At 39.8% G+C, this 18,581-nt stretch overlaps 1 protein-coding gene across 5 annotated transcripts in view; it reads left to right on the top strand.

Annotated features, from left to right (window-relative positions):
- auts2a (activator of transcription and developmental regulator AUTS2 a) overlaps positions 1 to 16,768 on the top strand; it is a 530,438-nt gene extending 513,670 nt beyond the window's left edge. For 2 of the 5 annotated variants that reach the window (XM_051685880.1, XM_051685885.1), the window contains 13 exons: positions 2,208 to 2,745; positions 3,638 to 3,906; positions 4,358 to 4,596; positions 6,226 to 6,270; positions 9,333 to 9,428; positions 9,939 to 10,010; positions 10,402 to 10,431; positions 11,009 to 11,080; positions 11,488 to 11,629; positions 12,010 to 12,090; positions 12,434 to 12,517; positions 12,736 to 12,991; positions 14,132 to 16,768. In XM_051685880.1, the coding sequence (XP_051541840.1) occupies positions 2,208 to 2,745; positions 3,638 to 3,906; positions 4,358 to 4,596; positions 6,226 to 6,270; positions 9,333 to 9,428; positions 9,939 to 10,010; positions 10,402 to 10,431; positions 11,009 to 11,080; positions 11,488 to 11,629; positions 12,010 to 12,090; positions 12,434 to 12,517; positions 12,736 to 12,991; positions 14,132 to 15,347 (3,140 nt within the window). In that variant the 3' untranslated portion in view covers positions 15,348 to 16,768. The remainder of the gene's footprint in view (positions 1 to 2,207; positions 2,746 to 3,637; positions 3,907 to 4,357; positions 4,597 to 6,225; positions 6,271 to 9,332; positions 9,429 to 9,938; positions 10,011 to 10,401; positions 10,432 to 11,008; positions 11,081 to 11,487; positions 11,630 to 12,009; positions 12,091 to 12,433; positions 12,518 to 12,735; positions 12,992 to 14,131) is intronic. The other 3 variants (XM_051685882.1, XM_051685884.1, XM_051685881.1) reach the window with 3 other exon arrangements.
- Positions 16,769 to 18,581: the final 1,813 nt, after the last annotated feature.

Genomic DNA, 18,581 nt, shown 5'->3' with positions numbered 1-18,581 from the left:
GCATATACCATTGATAAACAACCTCGGAGCTCAAGGTAGGTGTGTTTTTAAAGGTTTATATGTTAGCGTTGAAAATCAATTAGTCTATGGAAGAAATGAACCGTAACCAGACTGTTGCGCTCTATTGTTTAGATACAATATTGCAAAAGCATTAATACACAAAACAGATAATGACAAGAAAAAATTATTTCTCTTTCTCTCTCTCACTGTGTTGTTTGTCCTGCTTTAACAGCTGCTGTTCTTTATCTGCTGTATTATTTCAGAGCAGACTCACCTCAGGATAATGAGCTGTGTTTTGCTGTCCGTAGAGACCTCACCCAAGCACACTGCTCCAGGAGCCTTGTAGACCTTAATCCTGCTCAAACACACACACACAGACTCACACCCAAACATTGTGTGATCAGATGAGATCTTTGCGAAGTCTACCTCCCAGTCTGCTCTACCATCTTATTAAACATCCTCCTCCACGACTGCCATTTAGAATAAAAATCACGTCTCTTCACTCTTTTTGCAGAGGCGAGAGAAAGCTGCATTTATTTGTTTCCAGGGATCAAGGAGACTTGACAAATTAACTCCCCAGGGAGGAGAAACACACTTCTCCTCCACTCGCTACCCGGCCCTGGAGTCTTCATTACGGGAAGAATAAACCGTGTTTTCACTCTCCGTCTCATTTTATTTATTTATTTTAGGCATGTTAGTACATTGAGAGAGCCGCTCCAGGGAGGAGTAGCAGAGATCTCTGTGGTTCAGCCTTTTAGAAGGGCTTTGGATATTTTCCATCAAAAATCCCTACAGGAAGGCCACAGTGCAGGAAAGAGAGAGTGAGATGGACACCCACGCTTTTATGTTTGTCTAGTAAAGAGAGCATGTCTGTCCTTACATGTCATGTTGGCCTGTGACAGCCTACTGGAGCTATATAATCTGAAGGGAACTCATTTATAAAAGCCCTTATTCTGACACAAACAAGTGTGAAAGGCTTTTCTCTGAGTGCTGTCAGCCCTCTCAGCCCTAAATCCAGTTATTCAGGCAGGATAAAGGGTGACTTATTGCGCCCTCTGGACAGCTGAGCTGGGAGGCTGAACTGCCCTTGTTTGTTAAAGTGTGTGCTTAGAGTGCCATAGCCTTGTATTGTGAGCATTTTACGGATCAAATGAGGTAGCACAGTAATGAAGATATTTTTCAGTCTGCGGAATAAGTATAGAAATTATCCCCGCCTTTGTGTGAAGTGCTGTGTGCGTGCATTTTGTTTGTTCTTTTGTGTGCATGTGTATGCATACATATGAGTGTTTGTGCACACGTGTGTCTCGACTTCCCACATGTCATGTGGCAGATGTCTTGATTCAACCTGTTCCCAAGGGGAGCCATGTACTCCCAGCTTATTGATCTTCATCTGCTAGAGCACTGCAGGCAGGCCTGACCATTAATGACTGCATCACACACACTGCTGCTAATGCACTAACTCTCAGCTGCACACCGGGACCTTGTGGTGGCTCTGAGCTGGGTCCCATGGGGTGCTGCATTGGGAGGCCCCCAGGCCCAAGAGAGAGGGATCAACAATCCGTAGTGGTTCAGTTCCAGCAGGAACCCCAGTGCATATGGGATTCAGGCTCAATCAACAGGCCTTGCTGGGGGCAATGGTGTGAAGAAAGAGAGGTGTGGTTCCCTCTGAGGCAGACAAAGAGGAGTTAATCAGTGTTATGTATGCACTGCGATCCCCCATGAACCTTTGGTCCCAGAGCATTTACTTTTTCTGTTAATCTTGTCTTTTTTTCTCCTCCTCTGAAATTTGAATGAGGTTTTTAGGCTCTAGTCCTTCATGTTATTTGTTTGTTGAGGTCTGCTGGATCTATCTATTCATCCATCTTTAAACAACAATATTTGTAGTTGAAACTATTTAAGAAATAACCTTTTCTGTGGGATGACATTTTCAGTGGCTTTATTTGCTGCCTTGCTAAAGCCAGGTTTACACTGTACAATTTTTACAGTCCTGTATGATTGTTGCTTGTCAGACTGTACAATATGATTCCAGTGAGATCTTGGGTAAAAGCCATGGAACACTGTGCAACATTATATCAGACTGTACGTTATACATCATATCCAGGGCTGCCGATAAGGGGGTACAACTGGACCTTTGTCTTTATAATGTGTTTAACTGTACATGTTTGTGTTTGTGGCTTCTAAAATTTTGTCTTTCTGTGTTTCTTCAGTACCAGATTTTGGCGTTGATGCCCTCTCCACCAATGTTAGCCGGGAGCTGCATGGCCTGGGCATTCCCAAGGTGTCTGGCCTAGAGCGCAGCCAAGAGAAGAGCCAGGAGACTTCCCGTGACATTCCCTTGGCCACCCTGTCACTGGTGCCAACCTCCCATCCCAAACGTCCCCTCCCCTCCCCTCTTCACCTCCAGCCACCCTCCTCCAGCCGGGCATTACCCTTGCCCCCAAGCCCAGCTCAAACCCAGCACCCTTGCCTAGATTGCCCTCTTAGACCAACAACAACTTCTACCACCCTGCCTCTTGCCCAGGGCCACGAGCCCTCTCAGGCAGCCCCGTCCCAGCCTCAGCAACCACTTGAGCCGCCTTCGCACCCAAGGCCACCCCCAACCCCAGGCATATATCACCACCCCCCATCACCAGCGCTACCAGCCCAGCAGAACCCCACCCAACCTGCACTGCACAGGCCACCTTCGCGGTGCCACCCGCGCCCGGTTTCAGCCTACAGCGGCAGCCTTAACCTCAACGGCCTGAGGTGAGCATTGAAACAGAGTGAACACCAAATTACTGTAATGGAGCTTAATATTTCAGCACAGCAGGAAGTAGACAGAATTCTGTTGCAATCAGTGGGGAATCCAGATGTGTTATACATTGATTGAGCAGCTGTTCTGAGCCTCAGCTCTTGAAAACCTTAGCGGAACAGCATGATTTTAGCATTAGAATGTAAAATGTATCAATCCTCCAGTAAGCATGTAGCACAAATCCCTGTGTGTATGTGCTTGTGTATGTGTGAGAGTGTGTGTGCGTCTGACAGTACCACAGAGAGAATCCCATCTGAGAGATTAGATGGTTTGATTCGTTCCCCTCCCACGTTAATGCTGCTGCCTTGTAGCTGGCAGCAGTTTGTAAATAACATTTCCTCTACTCAACCCAGACACCCCAGTATCCTACAGAGAAGCCTATCTTCTCCTCCCTCCCTCTCACCCTCTTCTGCCATCCTTTATGTTTGTTATGTAGTCCACCCCGCACAGTACACAGTGATATTCTGTGTGTGTGCAGCTTTTATAATGAATATAATAAGCATTTAAATTATTACTTTGCCTGTAAATGAACTCTTTTTTAGATGCGTATGACTCTGATAAATGCTTTTGTGCATGTGTGGCTGGGAAATCCCTCCAGGAATAACACATTCTTTAGCACTGTATATACACACTTTCCATGTTTCTGAAACTGGATCCTGAATTGTACAAAATTTAAAGCAGAGACTTTCCACTGTTTAAACAATTAAGAGAACATAGGCGTTTCACAGTTTGGGAAGGGAATAACTTTTCTAACGGAAACTCGTTGTATTAATTAGAATTTTTTTGGTGTACACAGCATACTTTTGTACCTTTAATTTATTCTCTTTATTCTATTCTTCACTTCAGTAGTCGAAGCAGCAATCCAGGGAAGCCGCCGGGCCCCTCTCCAGTCCCTCATCTACACCATCACCAACCTGCCCCCACTGGGGCAGCAGCCTCCTTCCGCCTGCCGGCGAACCCCACAGCCTCTCACACCTTCCCCCCCTCCCTACCATCCTCCACTCTTCCTCATCACACCAATATGTTTGCGACGCCTGCTGCTCTGCCTCCACCTCCTCCACTCACCTCAAACACTCTGCCGGTCCCCGGACACCCAGCTGGGAGTGCCTACTCAGGTACACATCTCTCATGTAACATACATTATTGGAACAGAGCAGGGATGTGCCAGTACTAATAGCCAGTGATTATTTTCATATTGATACTGATAACCAACATGAAGGCCAGTATTGTTTATTTACCGTTTTCCCAGATACCATTCACACTAAGTAAAATCACATACTTCAAGTGAGATCAAGTATCAAAACATTTTAATCTACAGTATAAAAGATTAATCAGTTTGAAACCTGGCAGAGAAAAATGTTATATTGTTTGAATTGGAAAAAATAAGGTCTGATATTATCTGCTTCTAATATTGAATCAGGATAGGTCTCTGCTGTTATGTGCAAAAATACAGCATGTTTGATTCAGAAGCTCAACAGTTTTGAAACCAGATAGAAGCTTTTGAATAAGGGCTCTGGCACTTACTATTTAGATGTGTTTTTTAAAACTTTCTCTTTCTCCTTTCAGAACAAGACCTTCTCCGGCAGGAATTAAACACTCGTTTCCTTGCATCTCAGAGTGCTGATCGTGGGGCGTCACTGGGTCCCCCTCCATACCTGCGGACTGAGTTCCACCAGCACCAACACCAGCATCAACATCAGCACCAGCACACACACCAACACACACACCAGCATACCTTCACCCCTTTCCCCCACGCCATCATGCCCACGCCTGCACCGCCCATGGTGCGTACCCCAGCCAGAAATGTGAGGATAAGTGGAACACAACTCTAAAAATTATTTTGTAATGATGGATGTATTAAAAGATGAATGTCTAGGTGCATGACTGTATCAATGTATGGTTAAATGAGTATGGATGACAAACACTTGTAAAACAATACTTAATGTGTCTGTGTTTGCATCAGAGTCAGAATTGAACTTTTTGGTTACATTTACCCCCTGAAGTTGATTTTCAGGGCCATTTTTACCTTTATGCAGGCATACATATTTTGTCTAACCTTACAAAAATGTACTATGTCATGAGAGGGGCATGTTGCTCATTCACTTCGGCATCTGCATGTGAGTCTACCTTGTTCACCAAGGAGAGAAAAGGGCAGAAGAGCTAAAATTCTGTCTTTTATGTTCAATTCAACCTCAGTAATAAAGTTTAAATAAATACTCTAGAATGACTAGATTAACTGTAGTTAATTATATGTTGGTTTGCTTAAATAAACTCATATATTATGCCAGAATATTTATAACTAGGCCTACAATAAAATATTAAGAAATAAATCAGATTATACAAATAAGAACAGAGGACATCTCTACAGGCTACTTTTTGCCACCAGATTTTACATTTAGGGGGCTTTTTTGTCATATTTAGTGGCATTTTTGCCCAATTCCCCATTAATTTCTGACCCTGGTGTGCATGCATGTTTGTGTATTGTGTTTTGAATTGCTATTATAAATGTTTACAGTATGCTGATTCAGTAAACATATGAAGTCATGGCAGTTGCTCTCTCAATCTTAACCATGTGTTTTTCTCTCGCCACAATGTGGCTTTTCTTTGTTGAAAAACTATCCCTGCTGTTTTTCTATGGCATGCTTCATCACCCTCTGTTCTCTGCCCTGGTTTTAGAATTGGCAGTCAGAGCCGCTGGCGATACATATTTGTTCCAGCCAAGCCTTGAGAACTTTATACTCGTTTTTTCATTGCCAGTTCAGTGACATCATTTAATTTGATGTAGTTTTAAAAGTTGGCAGGCAGCAGGGCTGATTAGTAACTTAAAGCTTCATACAGACACTCCCACACACAACTCTAGAGAAACCACAGTGCCCACAATGAGCCAGCACTGGGCCAGCGGAGGCTTAAAAGTGGCTTTAAACCATTACAGACTCAAAGGCCCATGAGTGCGGCCCTGTCAGCTAATGAGGATATAAAACTAGTTTGAGAGCTGCGTTGTTTACTCACAAGTGAGAAACATTCTGTCTGGATCCAGATTAGTCCACTCAAACCCAGTTAAATTAGTCATTTATGGGACTGTTTTTAGACAGCCAGTTGACCTCTACTCGACCACTCTCAGAATTGCTGAGTTATACACATAAACTAGAGAAGGGCCTTATAATTCATTTGAACAGCATGTAAATAACAAAATGGCAACCTGGACGAGGCCAGCAGGAATTATAGAGCGATATTTTCTGTGCTAACATTCATTAACCAGGGCAGAGAGGGCATTTTACTGCCGAAAAACAAACCAAACACATTTTTCTGGAGAGCACATTAAACCAGTTGATATTTGTTTTGCGCCTCATGACTCCCAAGATATTTGTCAGGAGGAAATTGAGGCCTGAAGGATTCTTGTGTGTACTGAGCTCTGTCTCTCCTTTCCTCCACAGTTTGACAAATACCCCACTAAAGTCGACCCCTTCTACAGACACAGCGTGAGTACCTGTCATGTGTTTAATGTTTTTGTCTAGAGCTGTGGTGGCTTTTCATTTTCTTTTGCAGACTCCTCAACTTTCGGCAAAATTTGCCATTTTAAAACCAACATTTTTGTGATTCATACATATCCAAAGAGTTTTTGTTTAGTTTTTTTAGTTTTTGTTTTTGGGGGGTTTTGCTTGATTGATTACAGCAGCGGCCAATTGCGCGCTTGGCAACCGCAGTCCTACTGAGGCAGATCGCTTGATTGATTACAGCTACGGCCAGTCAAGTGCATGGCTACAACAGGAATAGAGCGTGAAGGGCTCTGAAGAAACGGCACTCGTGAAACTTCTCATTTGTAAATAAACTGAATGACCTGGTACATGTATCAACTGACTGAATGAGAGGGGCATGTTGTTCATTCACTTCGACATCTGCATATGAGTCTACCTTGTTCATCAAGGAGAGAAAAGGGTGGAAGAGCTATAAATGCGTAAAAGTGACTGATGTTTGTACACTTTAAGGGGCTTTCACATGACTTACGTCAGCATTGCCGAACTGAAGTCTATGAAGTGACACCACTTTACACCAAAATGTTTTTCATACAAGTTTTTGCCTCACAAATGATGTTTTTGAGGGTACAAAGCAACAAGAAATATTTAAAAACTGCCCAAATTTATGAAGAGATATTGAATGTCTCATAATTTCTTTTAATTACTGTATTACCTTATTGTTTCTGAGTATCCAGAGAACCCAGTTACTGAACTACAGTAATTTTTTTTTTTTTTTAAATGCTAAGACATAACATAAACAAGTCCTCTTTTTACTTTCTGCAATCAAAGCAATTGTCATTTTTTTCTCTTCCAAATTTTTTTTTTTTTTTTTCACACCTCCCACTTTCTTGCATGGCAAACTTGTAATACTTGGAGAATTGCCTATCCATAACACTTTCTGCAACTCTTGTCATGTGGAGGGCAAAGCAGCACGTGACGTTGAGGAACATTGACGCCTCAGGGCAACTTTTGTGAAATGCGCTTTAGAACATATCATGGTTGCTATGACAGCACGCCACTCTTTAACGAGCGCGAGCGCTTTGAGTGAGAAGGGAACAAAGTCCATTTGGAAGGGAATGTATTAGGTAAATTCTAGGAGAGATATAATGATATAGAGACAAAATAAAATAGATTTTACAGGTGTAATTTTAGTCTATAATAATTTATTTTAATTATATATTAATATAATTATACATATTAATTATTCTGCACCCAACTACTGAGGTACTTCAACTTGGGAATTAACATTACTTGCGTTTGAACATCATATTTTCTAGCAAATGGCATAATTTTTTTTAGACAAATGATGTTCATTTCCGTTGAAGTAAAGAATTGTGGGTTGTGAGTGCCCACGAAGGATACACCTCATGCATCTTCCGAATTCCCGTGAAAGAAGGTTTTCAGCCTCGATGACGTATGCGGCCGACAAATGTGACCTCTGGAGGACGCGGCCTTCGAAGCGAGACAGCCAATGACTCACTCATAGCACATAAGATATTTGTTGCCACTTAGTGTCATCTCCAGAAGTGGCCAGTGAACTTTTCAGTAAATGAAACTGAACAAATTTAAAGCTAATCACCTAAATTTTTGCGGCTAATTCTGCACAGTTGTGGAGTTAATTTGCTATACTTTAATAATTAAAATCACTGGAATTGGTGCTTTTAGCTTATTCTTTTAAAATAATATCCCCGGAAAACATGTTCGTGGACATGTGATTGTCTTTTTTGCCCCTCATGAGTTTGCATCCCTGAAAGTGGGCCATTGTCATTAAGTTCTGCTAATATCCTATAGTTTTATTATGCGTTGTGGCAGTATGTGTGTTTTGTTAAAGCTATAATGTTTGAGAGGCCATTGTGAATATAGTTACAGCCAAAGACTCAACACTTTAGGCACAACATGCAGCTGTTACTCTATTCACAATTTAGCCTTTAGTGCCTTTTTGACTGTGTTTAAAATCGTTACTGCCTAATAAAAATATTAACACCATAAAATGTCATTTAAAAGTTATTTTATTTAGCAAATTCAGTTAGTGCCTAGTGCTAAGTTTAATATTTGGCCTTTATGGGTTCTGCAGGGTGATATACTGTATACAGTAGCAATGAAAACAGGTGTTTTGTGTCATAATTGTTATTATATTATGTGATTCAGCATGGCTAGAATGCTGTATTAACCATCAGCATCCAGGATCTGAACTATCTGTTTTATAATGCATGTGTTGGGAGATGTTGTGCAAAACTAAACAGGACTGCACAACGAACTGTTCCTCAGTAAACCATTATAAATGCAATAATGCATTTTATTTTAAGCCACAGTTGCTGCTTTATATGCTTTTCATTAGACACCTCACTGACTTATTTTTAAAGCTTAACTTAAAAAGGGCTTGTGTGCAAGATAAAAATGTGTTTGAGCCTGCCTGTCTGTCCAACAGGTTAATTCAACATTAATTTATTTGATCTCTGCCCTTCAATTACGACATCGCTATTTAGCAATGATTCATTCATGACATTCATGCCCACCAGACAATGCAGTAATTACATGCATAATGCAGTGAGTCTTGATAATAACAGTCATTGCTATCAGAGCAGGTTCCGAGAGTGACCCATATTGTAAATTTATCTTGCTGTTAACCTTTGTTGAATGTCACAACAGCCGCAGGTCAGACATATGTTTTATTTTATGCCACAAAATAGATGCTTTATAGTCTTATTCTGTCATTTGTTCATTCAAAGAAAATTTTTCATTTTGCTATTAAAGCACCATGTTTATATAGTTTAATTTTCATGTTATGACATTGACATGTTATGACATGGCAGTAATGTCATGAGATGAAAATCAGAACTAAACCTATTTATTGTAGCTAATATGTTATGACAATGACTATTAAATGTCTGCAGCCAATCTTTTATAGTTGTAAGAAGTTTATACAGGGTCTCAAGCTTTAACTGTAAACAGCTGACAAGAAACAAGAACCTCCCAGAGTAACTGTCTCTCTTGCTCTGTTTCTTGTATCCATTTTCTTTTCTCAGCTGTTCCACTCTTACCCCCCAGCTGTGTCAGGCATTCCACCCGTCATCCCACCGACAGGGCCCTTCGGATCTCTGCAGGGAGCGTTCCAGCCCAAGGTATCACGATATCAAACACAAAATGTTTGAATGTCGAGACAACTCCCAAAACTAACCTCATATGCTGTTCTGAGCTGACTCCTAAATATAAACATTTCAGACCGTCTGCTTCTTTTCAGATGTCATGTATAAATACAGTTTGAACAGAGAATCAACTTCAAAATGTTTTTTAAAATGTCACACCATCTGCTGAAGGCCTAGTCACCTGCCGATAATGATTGAGAGTATGAAAGAGATAGCGCAGGGTGGTGATGTTTAGAAATCATAGTGTACTGTAGTGCGTATTTTGTTTCTGGTAGGTCATGGCACTTGCAACGCCAAGGTCTTGGGTTTGTTTCCTAGTGAACAATGTATACCTTGAATGTACTGTAAGTTACTTTGGATAAAAGTGGCAGCCAAGTGCATACATGTAAATGTGAATTCATGAGTTGTGACTGGCTCAAAAGCTTTGCATATTTTTGTGTGTGTGTGTGTGTGTTTGTTTTGTTTGATTTTTGTTTTATGCTACAGACCTCAAACCCTCTAGACGTTGCAGCTAGGCCTGGAGCTGTCCCACACACACTCCTTCAGAAAGACCCACGGGTATGTATGCTATGCTACCCCAAACATACACAAACAGTTTGCTCATGCACACAGTACCTACAAATATTACAGACATTTGTCTGTAATTGCAGTATTTTTATGGTCAGTGTCATTATGAGCAAAACATTATACTGAAATTATATTATTTTGTTAAAATGTCACATTATACTGCTTGTCCACATTGGTATGCAGACAATGATTGGAAGGGGAATACTCAGAATTCTGGCCTAATTATTCCATGAAATGCTTCATTAGAAAGGGAAATTTTAACATTTTAATTTGGTCAGTGATGAAGTGATGCTTGGATGCTAATTAAAAGTCCTGAGTGACAGCTTTGTGTCCCTAATATCTCTCTCTCTCTCTCTCTCTCTCGCGCACTTTCTCTCTTTAGCTGACGGATCCGTTCCGGCCCGTTCTCAGGGTAAGACTGCTTTATCAGTTATTCGGATTGTTTCCCCACAGGACTCTGTAGGAAATAGAATAAAAGCTCATTACAGTTTAATCCCACCTTATGCCGAGCACCTGCCTTCCGCTCTGCCTCTCTTTAATTAGCTGTACGTTGGGACTCCATGGTCTCATCTCAGAGCCTATAGGAGAAACTATATTACTCCCTTATCACGGAAAGCACTTTGTAATGACATTTTGCGTAATTAATTTGTAGCCAGGCCCAAAAAATTTAAAAAGCACAGAAACCCGAAATGAACATTTAAAGTTGAATTATGTTAATTGTGTAGTGCACACATACTACTGAAATAGATTTAACTGTAAGCCTGAATTAAGTCATGTCTGTTGTATTCATCATATTTTTGTTTCATTAAGAACTGTTAAGAACATTAAGAAATGTTTTCCCTTTTTTTTTTTTTTTTTTTTTTTTTTTACACGTATGCATCATGGTCCTTGGAGGCACACTATTACATTTCCTCTCCTACCACATAGGAGAAAATGACAATAAACACACTTGAACACAAAAATCTTACCTTGTCTTACTGTCTCCCCAGAAACCAGGAAAGTGGTGTGCTATGCATGTCCATATTGCCTGGCAAATTTACCACCACCAACAGAAAGTAAAGGTGAGATCTGTGCAGATGACGTGATTACACTTTAACTGTACCCACCAATCAAGATAAATACTAGATATAGAAAGAAACATTTCCTGTGCCTCTTGTTTAGATGCTTCTGTTATAGGGATAGTTCAACCAAAATGTGAAAATTCATTACTCACACTTACATTTTTCCAAAGCTGTAGAACTTTCTTTTTTCAGTGGAAAACAAACGTACAATTTTGGCAGTATACAAGCCTCAGTAACTATTCACTATCATTGTATGGAATAAAGATGGAATTAAAGTGACAGAATTTTCATTTTTGCAGACAGATTTTTATTTCTGAGTGAACTATTCTTAACAATTCAATCTTAATTTTTAAGTCTTTGGAAGGGGTATCACGTTTTTTTTTTCTCTTGTGCCTGCCGTTCTTCAGCAGCAGATGCAGGTTGACCCACACAAGCTGGACTTCGGGCTCAAACCAGAGTTTCTTAGTCGACCCCCTGGTCCAACTCTGTTTGGAGCTATCCATCACCCTCATGACTTGGCTCGACCTGCAACGCTTTTCACAGCAGTAGGTGAGTGGATGACCTGAATCTCAGCATGGTTGAGAGAGTAAACACAAATATGATTAATTAATCTGTCTAGTTCATACTTATCAGTCCCCATTTCTTAACACACAACAATTTCAAACATCAAAATAATCATATTGTCTTCAGCACTGCATTAAATTGATATTTTATGCATTGAGCAAATGCTTTTATCCAGAGTGACTAGATTATTAAAAATTAATCTAAATTCAATTAATATACTTAATGTAAACAAGAGTTTTCACCCCATCAGAATTTTTTATCCAGGCTGTTTGTACCTATTATATCAGTTAAGCTGATACTTAAGCATTATGCATACTCTAAGAGTGTAGCAATGTTCATCAAAGTATTTCTTTTTTTCAATTCAGGGCCCATGCACCCCTCAGCTGCACCTTTCGGACATCCTCCACATCATCCTAGCAACTTTCTTACCCCAGCACCTCACTTGGGTAAGTTAACAAACCTCTTACATGTGCACTTTCACTCTCCACCACTAGGTGTCACTGTGCAGCCAAATTATTTCTAACAGTATTTTAAATGTAAAAATGTATGTTTTAATGTTTCTTAGCTAAGGTTTATTAGACACCTCTCAGGAACTTAGTGGATTTACATATTACAAAACATTGAAATGGTGATATGATTTCTTATTAGTGATGTTTAGATTCAGAGCAAGAGAAGAACGTGTTTATTTTGTCATTACATTAGATGATCTTAACCGGTAATAATTGGTGATTCACACAATCATTTTGTTCATTTACTGATTCTTTCTTCTGTTTGTGTTTTCACTGACAGAGCCCTTCAGCAGACCGCCTACATTTGGAGGTCTAGCCTCATTAAGCACTGCAGCCTTTGGTGGGCTGGGAAACCCAGCACTCAGTGAGTCAACTATTCAATCACAAATATATTATTACACAATTTATCAGAAATTTCGTTTTTTGTTTAGACAAAAACAAACTTTACAATAAACAAAAAAAAACTAATTACAACATAACTGTTGTATTCTGAAATCAAAGTATCAAAGTATTTTCCAAGATCTAGAGGATTCAATTTGTGCACTAATATACCATGGGGAAAATTTGTTTTCTGTCTCCCAGCACCCAACTCTGTATTCGCCCACAAAGATGCACCAGGCGCACAGCAGCACTTCGGCGGGCCCCACGAGCCATGGAATAGACTCCATCGCACTCCGCCCTCCTTCCCCACCCCTCCTCCCTGGCTCAAACCTGGAGACTCTGAACGCAGCACGTCAGTCAGCTCCCATGACAGAGATAGAGACAGAGAGAGGGATAGGGAGAGAGAACGCGACTTGGACAAGAGGGATTCCTCAGTCAACAAGGATGATAAGGAGCGGTGCGTAGATCTGTGTGAATGATATTAGCACATGATATAATTTATTAGAGATAGTAAAGGGTTAGGGTTAGCAATAAGCCACTCAAGACTGCATTACTGTGATTTTATCACATTACCCATTACCTAATCACTGTAATGCACATTCCTATGTGGCTTATTGCTTTTATAAAATGGAAGCAACAGAGTAAATGACACCAGTGTTCAGTAAATTGTTTTAATAATAACATTTATTAATAATAATAATCAGCATAAACATTCTTACACCAAGTATTATAGTTAACTAAGATAACTCTATGATGTTAACGGTTTCTAGCAACTTGGCCCAATAGTATATTAATTGTTTTATGAATATTTAATTCAACTTATGTGCAGTCACAGGTGGATTTTTAACAGCTTCTAACAGGGTTTCCTCTAATCCAAATTATAAATTATATTATACAATTCTGTTTTATAATTAATGTCTCGCTAGCATTTATAATCCCATCTTAATGTGGGGTTTGTGCTGATAATATCTATGGCCCTGTTTTGGCTTTAAAGGAATATTCCGGGTTCAATACAAGTAAAGCTCAATCGACAGCATTTGTGGCATAGTAATTTCGACTCATTCCTCCTTTTCTTTAAAAAAAGCACAAATCTAAGTTACAGTGAGGCACTTACAAAAGGCCATTTTTTGGAAGCACTTACATTAATTCTTCTGTAAATAATAGTAAAAAAAAGTCAGCATGGCGTTTAAAGGTTTGTTGGCATTACATCATCATGGCAACAAAGTTGTAAAATTGGCTATAACTTTAAACAGAAAAACTTTGTAAGTGATTTTATCTCACTAAAATCATGTTAACACTTGTAATGTTTTTGTCTCGTGGCTATACTTTTGAAATAGTGAGTATTTTAACATTTACGGATTGGCCCCATTCTCTTCCATTGTACGTGCCAGATTTTTGCTTTTTTCTTTTAAAGAAAAGAAGGGGGTGTCAAAATTAATTGGGGTAATGAATATTATGCCACAAATGCTGTCGATTAAACTTAACTTGTATTGAACCCAGAATATTCCTTTAAGGGTAATGCAGTAATTAATATTGAAATATTAAAATGTAATTAACCTAATTTGATAGTAATGTTCAGTTTTCCCTCTGTTTTTAGGGAGCCCACAGAGAAGAGACACCAGAATCACCAGTCACCAATTCCTGTTAACCCCCTCTCTCTGTTGGGCCATACCCGGCCGTCTGAACCCTCCCGAAACCACGTCCCCTCCAGCGAGCCTCGGGACAAAGACAAGCCCAAAGATCGCGAGCGAGAACGCGAGCACTCGGACTGGAAAGACGCCAACACAGATGAGCACAAGGTAAAGGAGAATCAACACAGCAACAAAGACACTCCTGTCATCCATGGTGGGCGGGTTCAAGAAGACAAGCCAGCCAATCGGGTCACAGCATCACCCTACATGCGACCAGCTGGCCTAGAGTGGGTGAATGGTGCCCTGAGTCGAGACATTCTGGAGAAGAAGGGCGAAATTACATATGAGAAAAAAAACAGTGAGGTAAAAGTGAAAGAGGAGAGAAAAGAGGAGCAGGACGGTGCCACCGAGAGATCCCCGGAGCAAAGATCCACACCTCAGGCACCTCCTGCCCCAACTCTTCACCCACCATCTTCAATGCCAGTACCTATGGGAATGGCCAGCATGCATCCCATAAACACTATCAGTAGCCTGGAGAAGACTCGTATGGTGGCGCCCTTCATGGGCATCGGCCCCATCCCAGGTGCAGAGAGGTTCCCCTACCCTGCCTTTCACTGGGATCCAATGAGGGACCCTTACAGAGGACTAGACATCCACCGGAGAGATCCATTAGCTCGGGATCTGCTCCTGAGGAATGATCCTCTACACCGGTTAGCAGGGCCACGGCTTTACGAAGCAGAGCGCTCATACCGGGACCGCGAGCCTCATGACTTTAACCGAGACCATCCTCATGGACTCACCTTAGAACAGCGGCGGGAACAAGAGAGGGCACACCTAGAAGAAAGGGAAAGGCTACACTTGCTCAGAGAGGAATTTGAGCAGGGGCGTCTACACCCAATGCATCACCCTGCTTTGGACGGACACCTCCCTCACCCTGGTCTCATGGCCCCCGGACTACCTAGCATGCACTATCCTCGTGTTAGCCCCTCCTCCGCTGTGGCTGCTGCCGCTCAAAATGGAATCCTAAACAAAAACCCTCCCACTGCATCACTCAGTGCCCCGCCCCCTCTTATCCCAAGCCTCGGAGCACGATCCTCTTCTCCCAGACGGACTACCCCACTCAGCACTGATATAAGAGACAGACCCCCTTCACACACACACAAAGATATTGAGGCACGGTGAGGCTGGACACAAACACACATGTGCCCCTAATTTGTGTCTGACAGTGGAACACAAAACAAGCACTTGATACTGGACTGAGAATGTATCATATCTGTGTATAGATTGATGGTTTTTTGTGTTGATGTTTTTTGGTTTTGTGCAAACACATGAAAGACACATGAGATGTTTCATGACCTTTTATCCCATTGGCTCTGGCTTAGGTGTGTATTCTTGAACATGTACAGTTCACTGATCTCGAGCAAAAGGACAAAATATAGATCTTCAACCTTGGAAACCCCAACAAAGATGATTTTGGAATGTACAGGTACCTCAAAACATTGCAAAAAGGCAAAACTTGTAAATATGTGCATAGTCTGTTTCTCTTCTTAAAGAAAAAAAATCAAGGTACAAATATGCAAATGGATGTTATGAAAGCTTTACTTTCGAGTAGCTGTATATAGTGGGCAGTGATCAAAGGGAGAGTGCACATTCTCACAGACTGGTTTTAAGTTTAATGCTGCATAATAATGGTTTTTAAGGATCATATTGTCCAAGAGACCACATCCCTTCTTTCAACTATGCAACTCATGCGTGGGCTCTCTCTCTATATCACTCTTTTCTCTCTCATTTTCTACTAAACCCTCTCATTTTCTTGACTCACTCTCTGTACACTCTTGATGACTGAAGTAACAGTACATGCTTTCACATGAATCAGACAGGGCTTGTCAGTGATGAGTATTAATCAAATTGAGGCTCAATCTGACAGATCGCAGCACTTCATTAAAATAATATTCCCCAAATCTTGATCTGGAAACATGCTTTTGTTCGTCAAGATATAAAAGTCTTTGCTGACAATCCTTACAGTACAAAAACACCAAGGAAAAGTATCAAAGATAGAACAGATACTGCTTCTCTAAATTAAATAATTTTACTTTGAAAATGTGGCAATTCAAATGAAAGACATGCAAAGACAAAGCATGTCATCTAGTCTCAAGACAGTGTGAAACCTGAATGAAGGAAAACAATTCCCTATTGGCCGGTGTATTAAAGTGTTAAGTATCTTCAGAAAGAAAAAGCAAGTTGTAAGCTATGGACAGTTTGTTTTTAATGAGCAGAGATCTATTTTAGTAGTCCATGGGAGGGTTAGTTGTGCGCTTTTAAACTCTGTGAAATTCAGATGTTGTGCAGTGCTTTTTTCTTTAATTTCTCTTATAATTTTTTGTTTTCTTAAAATCAAACATTAAAATGTCCACTGAAGCAGTAGTGGGTAGTCAATACGTATTGCAAAGAGATTGTAAGGAACTTTTTTGCTGTTTATTATGTATGTAAAAAATGAAGTCCTTTCTAGATCATGTACAAAAAAGGGTGAGGCAACTCAGCATGCTCCTCAGTTAAACTTGTGTTATGTAAATTGTGCCATGTTATTAAAAAATGTGAACTAATCCTGTCTCTAAATTTCTGTTTCTCAACCCCTGCTGTCATAACATAACGTTTGAATGAGCTGGTGGTAAAAGCTGCAGAACTTTATTCACATAATCCTGCTTTCTGTCCTGGTTAGAAGAATTGAAGATCAAGTAATAAATCCACTCATATCCCACAACTAAACAAAAGAATCCTGCTCAGAAGAGACAAGACGTAAAAAAGTTGCTATTTTGTACTATAGAAAATACCCAAGAAGAAATTTGCATCCACAGATCCTTTCATTTTACGTCTGATGATGTCAGTCACCTAGTCTTAACCTTCTTTAATCCTAATATAACCCTAATCCTAGTCATAACCTTCTGTAAACCTCATAGAACCCTAGTTCTAACCTTATATAACCCTAACCCTAGTCCAACCCTTCTGTGACCCTAATAGAACCTTAATTTACTGTAAACCTGATATAACCCTAGTCCTAACCTTATAAAAATCCTATCCCTAATCCTAACCTTCTTTAACCCCAATATATCCCTAACCCTAGTCATTAATATAATCCTAATACTAGTCATAACCTACTGAAAACCTAATAAAACCCTAGTCCTAACCTTATATAACCCTAACTCCAGAACTAACTGTCTGTGACCCTAATATACCCCTAACCCTAGTCCTAACCTACTGTAAACCTGATATAACCTAACCCTAGTGACAGCATTCCTCTGCCTGCCAGTTGTATATCACTGAGAAGACATTTTGAGAAAACCCAGAGAAAATATACTCGGAGAAGTTAAGCTGTTTGGAGTGAATAAAAGGAATACACATTTCAGAGATCTTTTGGTTCATGAGTTGTTAAGAACAAAAGAAACATCTTCCATTTGACCTTTTCAGTCACTCATATCTATATAAAAAATAAAAAAAAAAATTAAACAAAATTGAAAATGGTTTTGGTGGCTTGTGTTTGACAAAAACATTTAAATTCATAGATTTGTTTGTTTGATCAAGTGTGTACAATGTGGTCAATTGTATGCAGGTGAGACTAAGAAAATAACATTAAAACAACAATTATAATATTACAAAGAAAGATAAGGACACACAACTTTACAGACATTTTATTGAACAGGCAGAAAACATGATGCAGGTGTGCCAAAAGACAGAGAATCACAGCAGAACTTAAATGGATTAGAACACCAAATGGTCAGGATGATAAAAATAAAACACTGTTTTATATTCTGTTTCTAGCCATTGTTTAAAAAAAAATACAAAAGGTATGAAAGTAAAATGGGAAATATACACCTACATGTACATACAGTATTTCCAAGTCTGAATCAGGGAATATTCCTGACCTGGTTGTAAGGTCAGGTTTGTATTCTTGTGTGGCTGTGCATTTAGTCTTTTATACAGAACAGTTTAATTGCCCTAACTGACTCAAACCTAAAATATTCCAAAAAAGAAAACAATGAACTCAATCTTCATTTGTGATACCTCAGTTTTAGCACAGCTCAGCATACCTGAATAAATAATCATGATACTGTGCACATATGTCAATTAGTATCACAAATTAACTTTATAATTAAGGGGCAATATTTTTATCCATGAGGTGATTTCCTGGGGCATATTTTTTGCCTTGTTCATAATCATTTAAAATCACACAGAATGTCCATTTATTATATATATTATTATATACATTTTTATTTGATCAATTCATGGAAATAAATTATGAATCTGAACAATTATGACTGGTACACATAATAAATCTATATAAAATTAAAACAATGTAAAATACAAAAGTATCTGTAAAGTAATACAGTACACACTGTGCTCACTAAGCCCAGAGGTAGA

Source organism: Myxocyprinus asiaticus, chromosome 43, assembly GCF_019703515.2.
Source record: "Myxocyprinus asiaticus isolate MX2 ecotype Aquarium Trade chromosome 43, UBuf_Myxa_2, whole genome shotgun sequence".
Taxonomy (NCBI): Eukaryota; Metazoa; Chordata; class Actinopteri; order Cypriniformes; family Catostomidae; genus Myxocyprinus; species Myxocyprinus asiaticus.
This window is presented reverse-complemented; position numbering and strand designations above follow the sequence as displayed.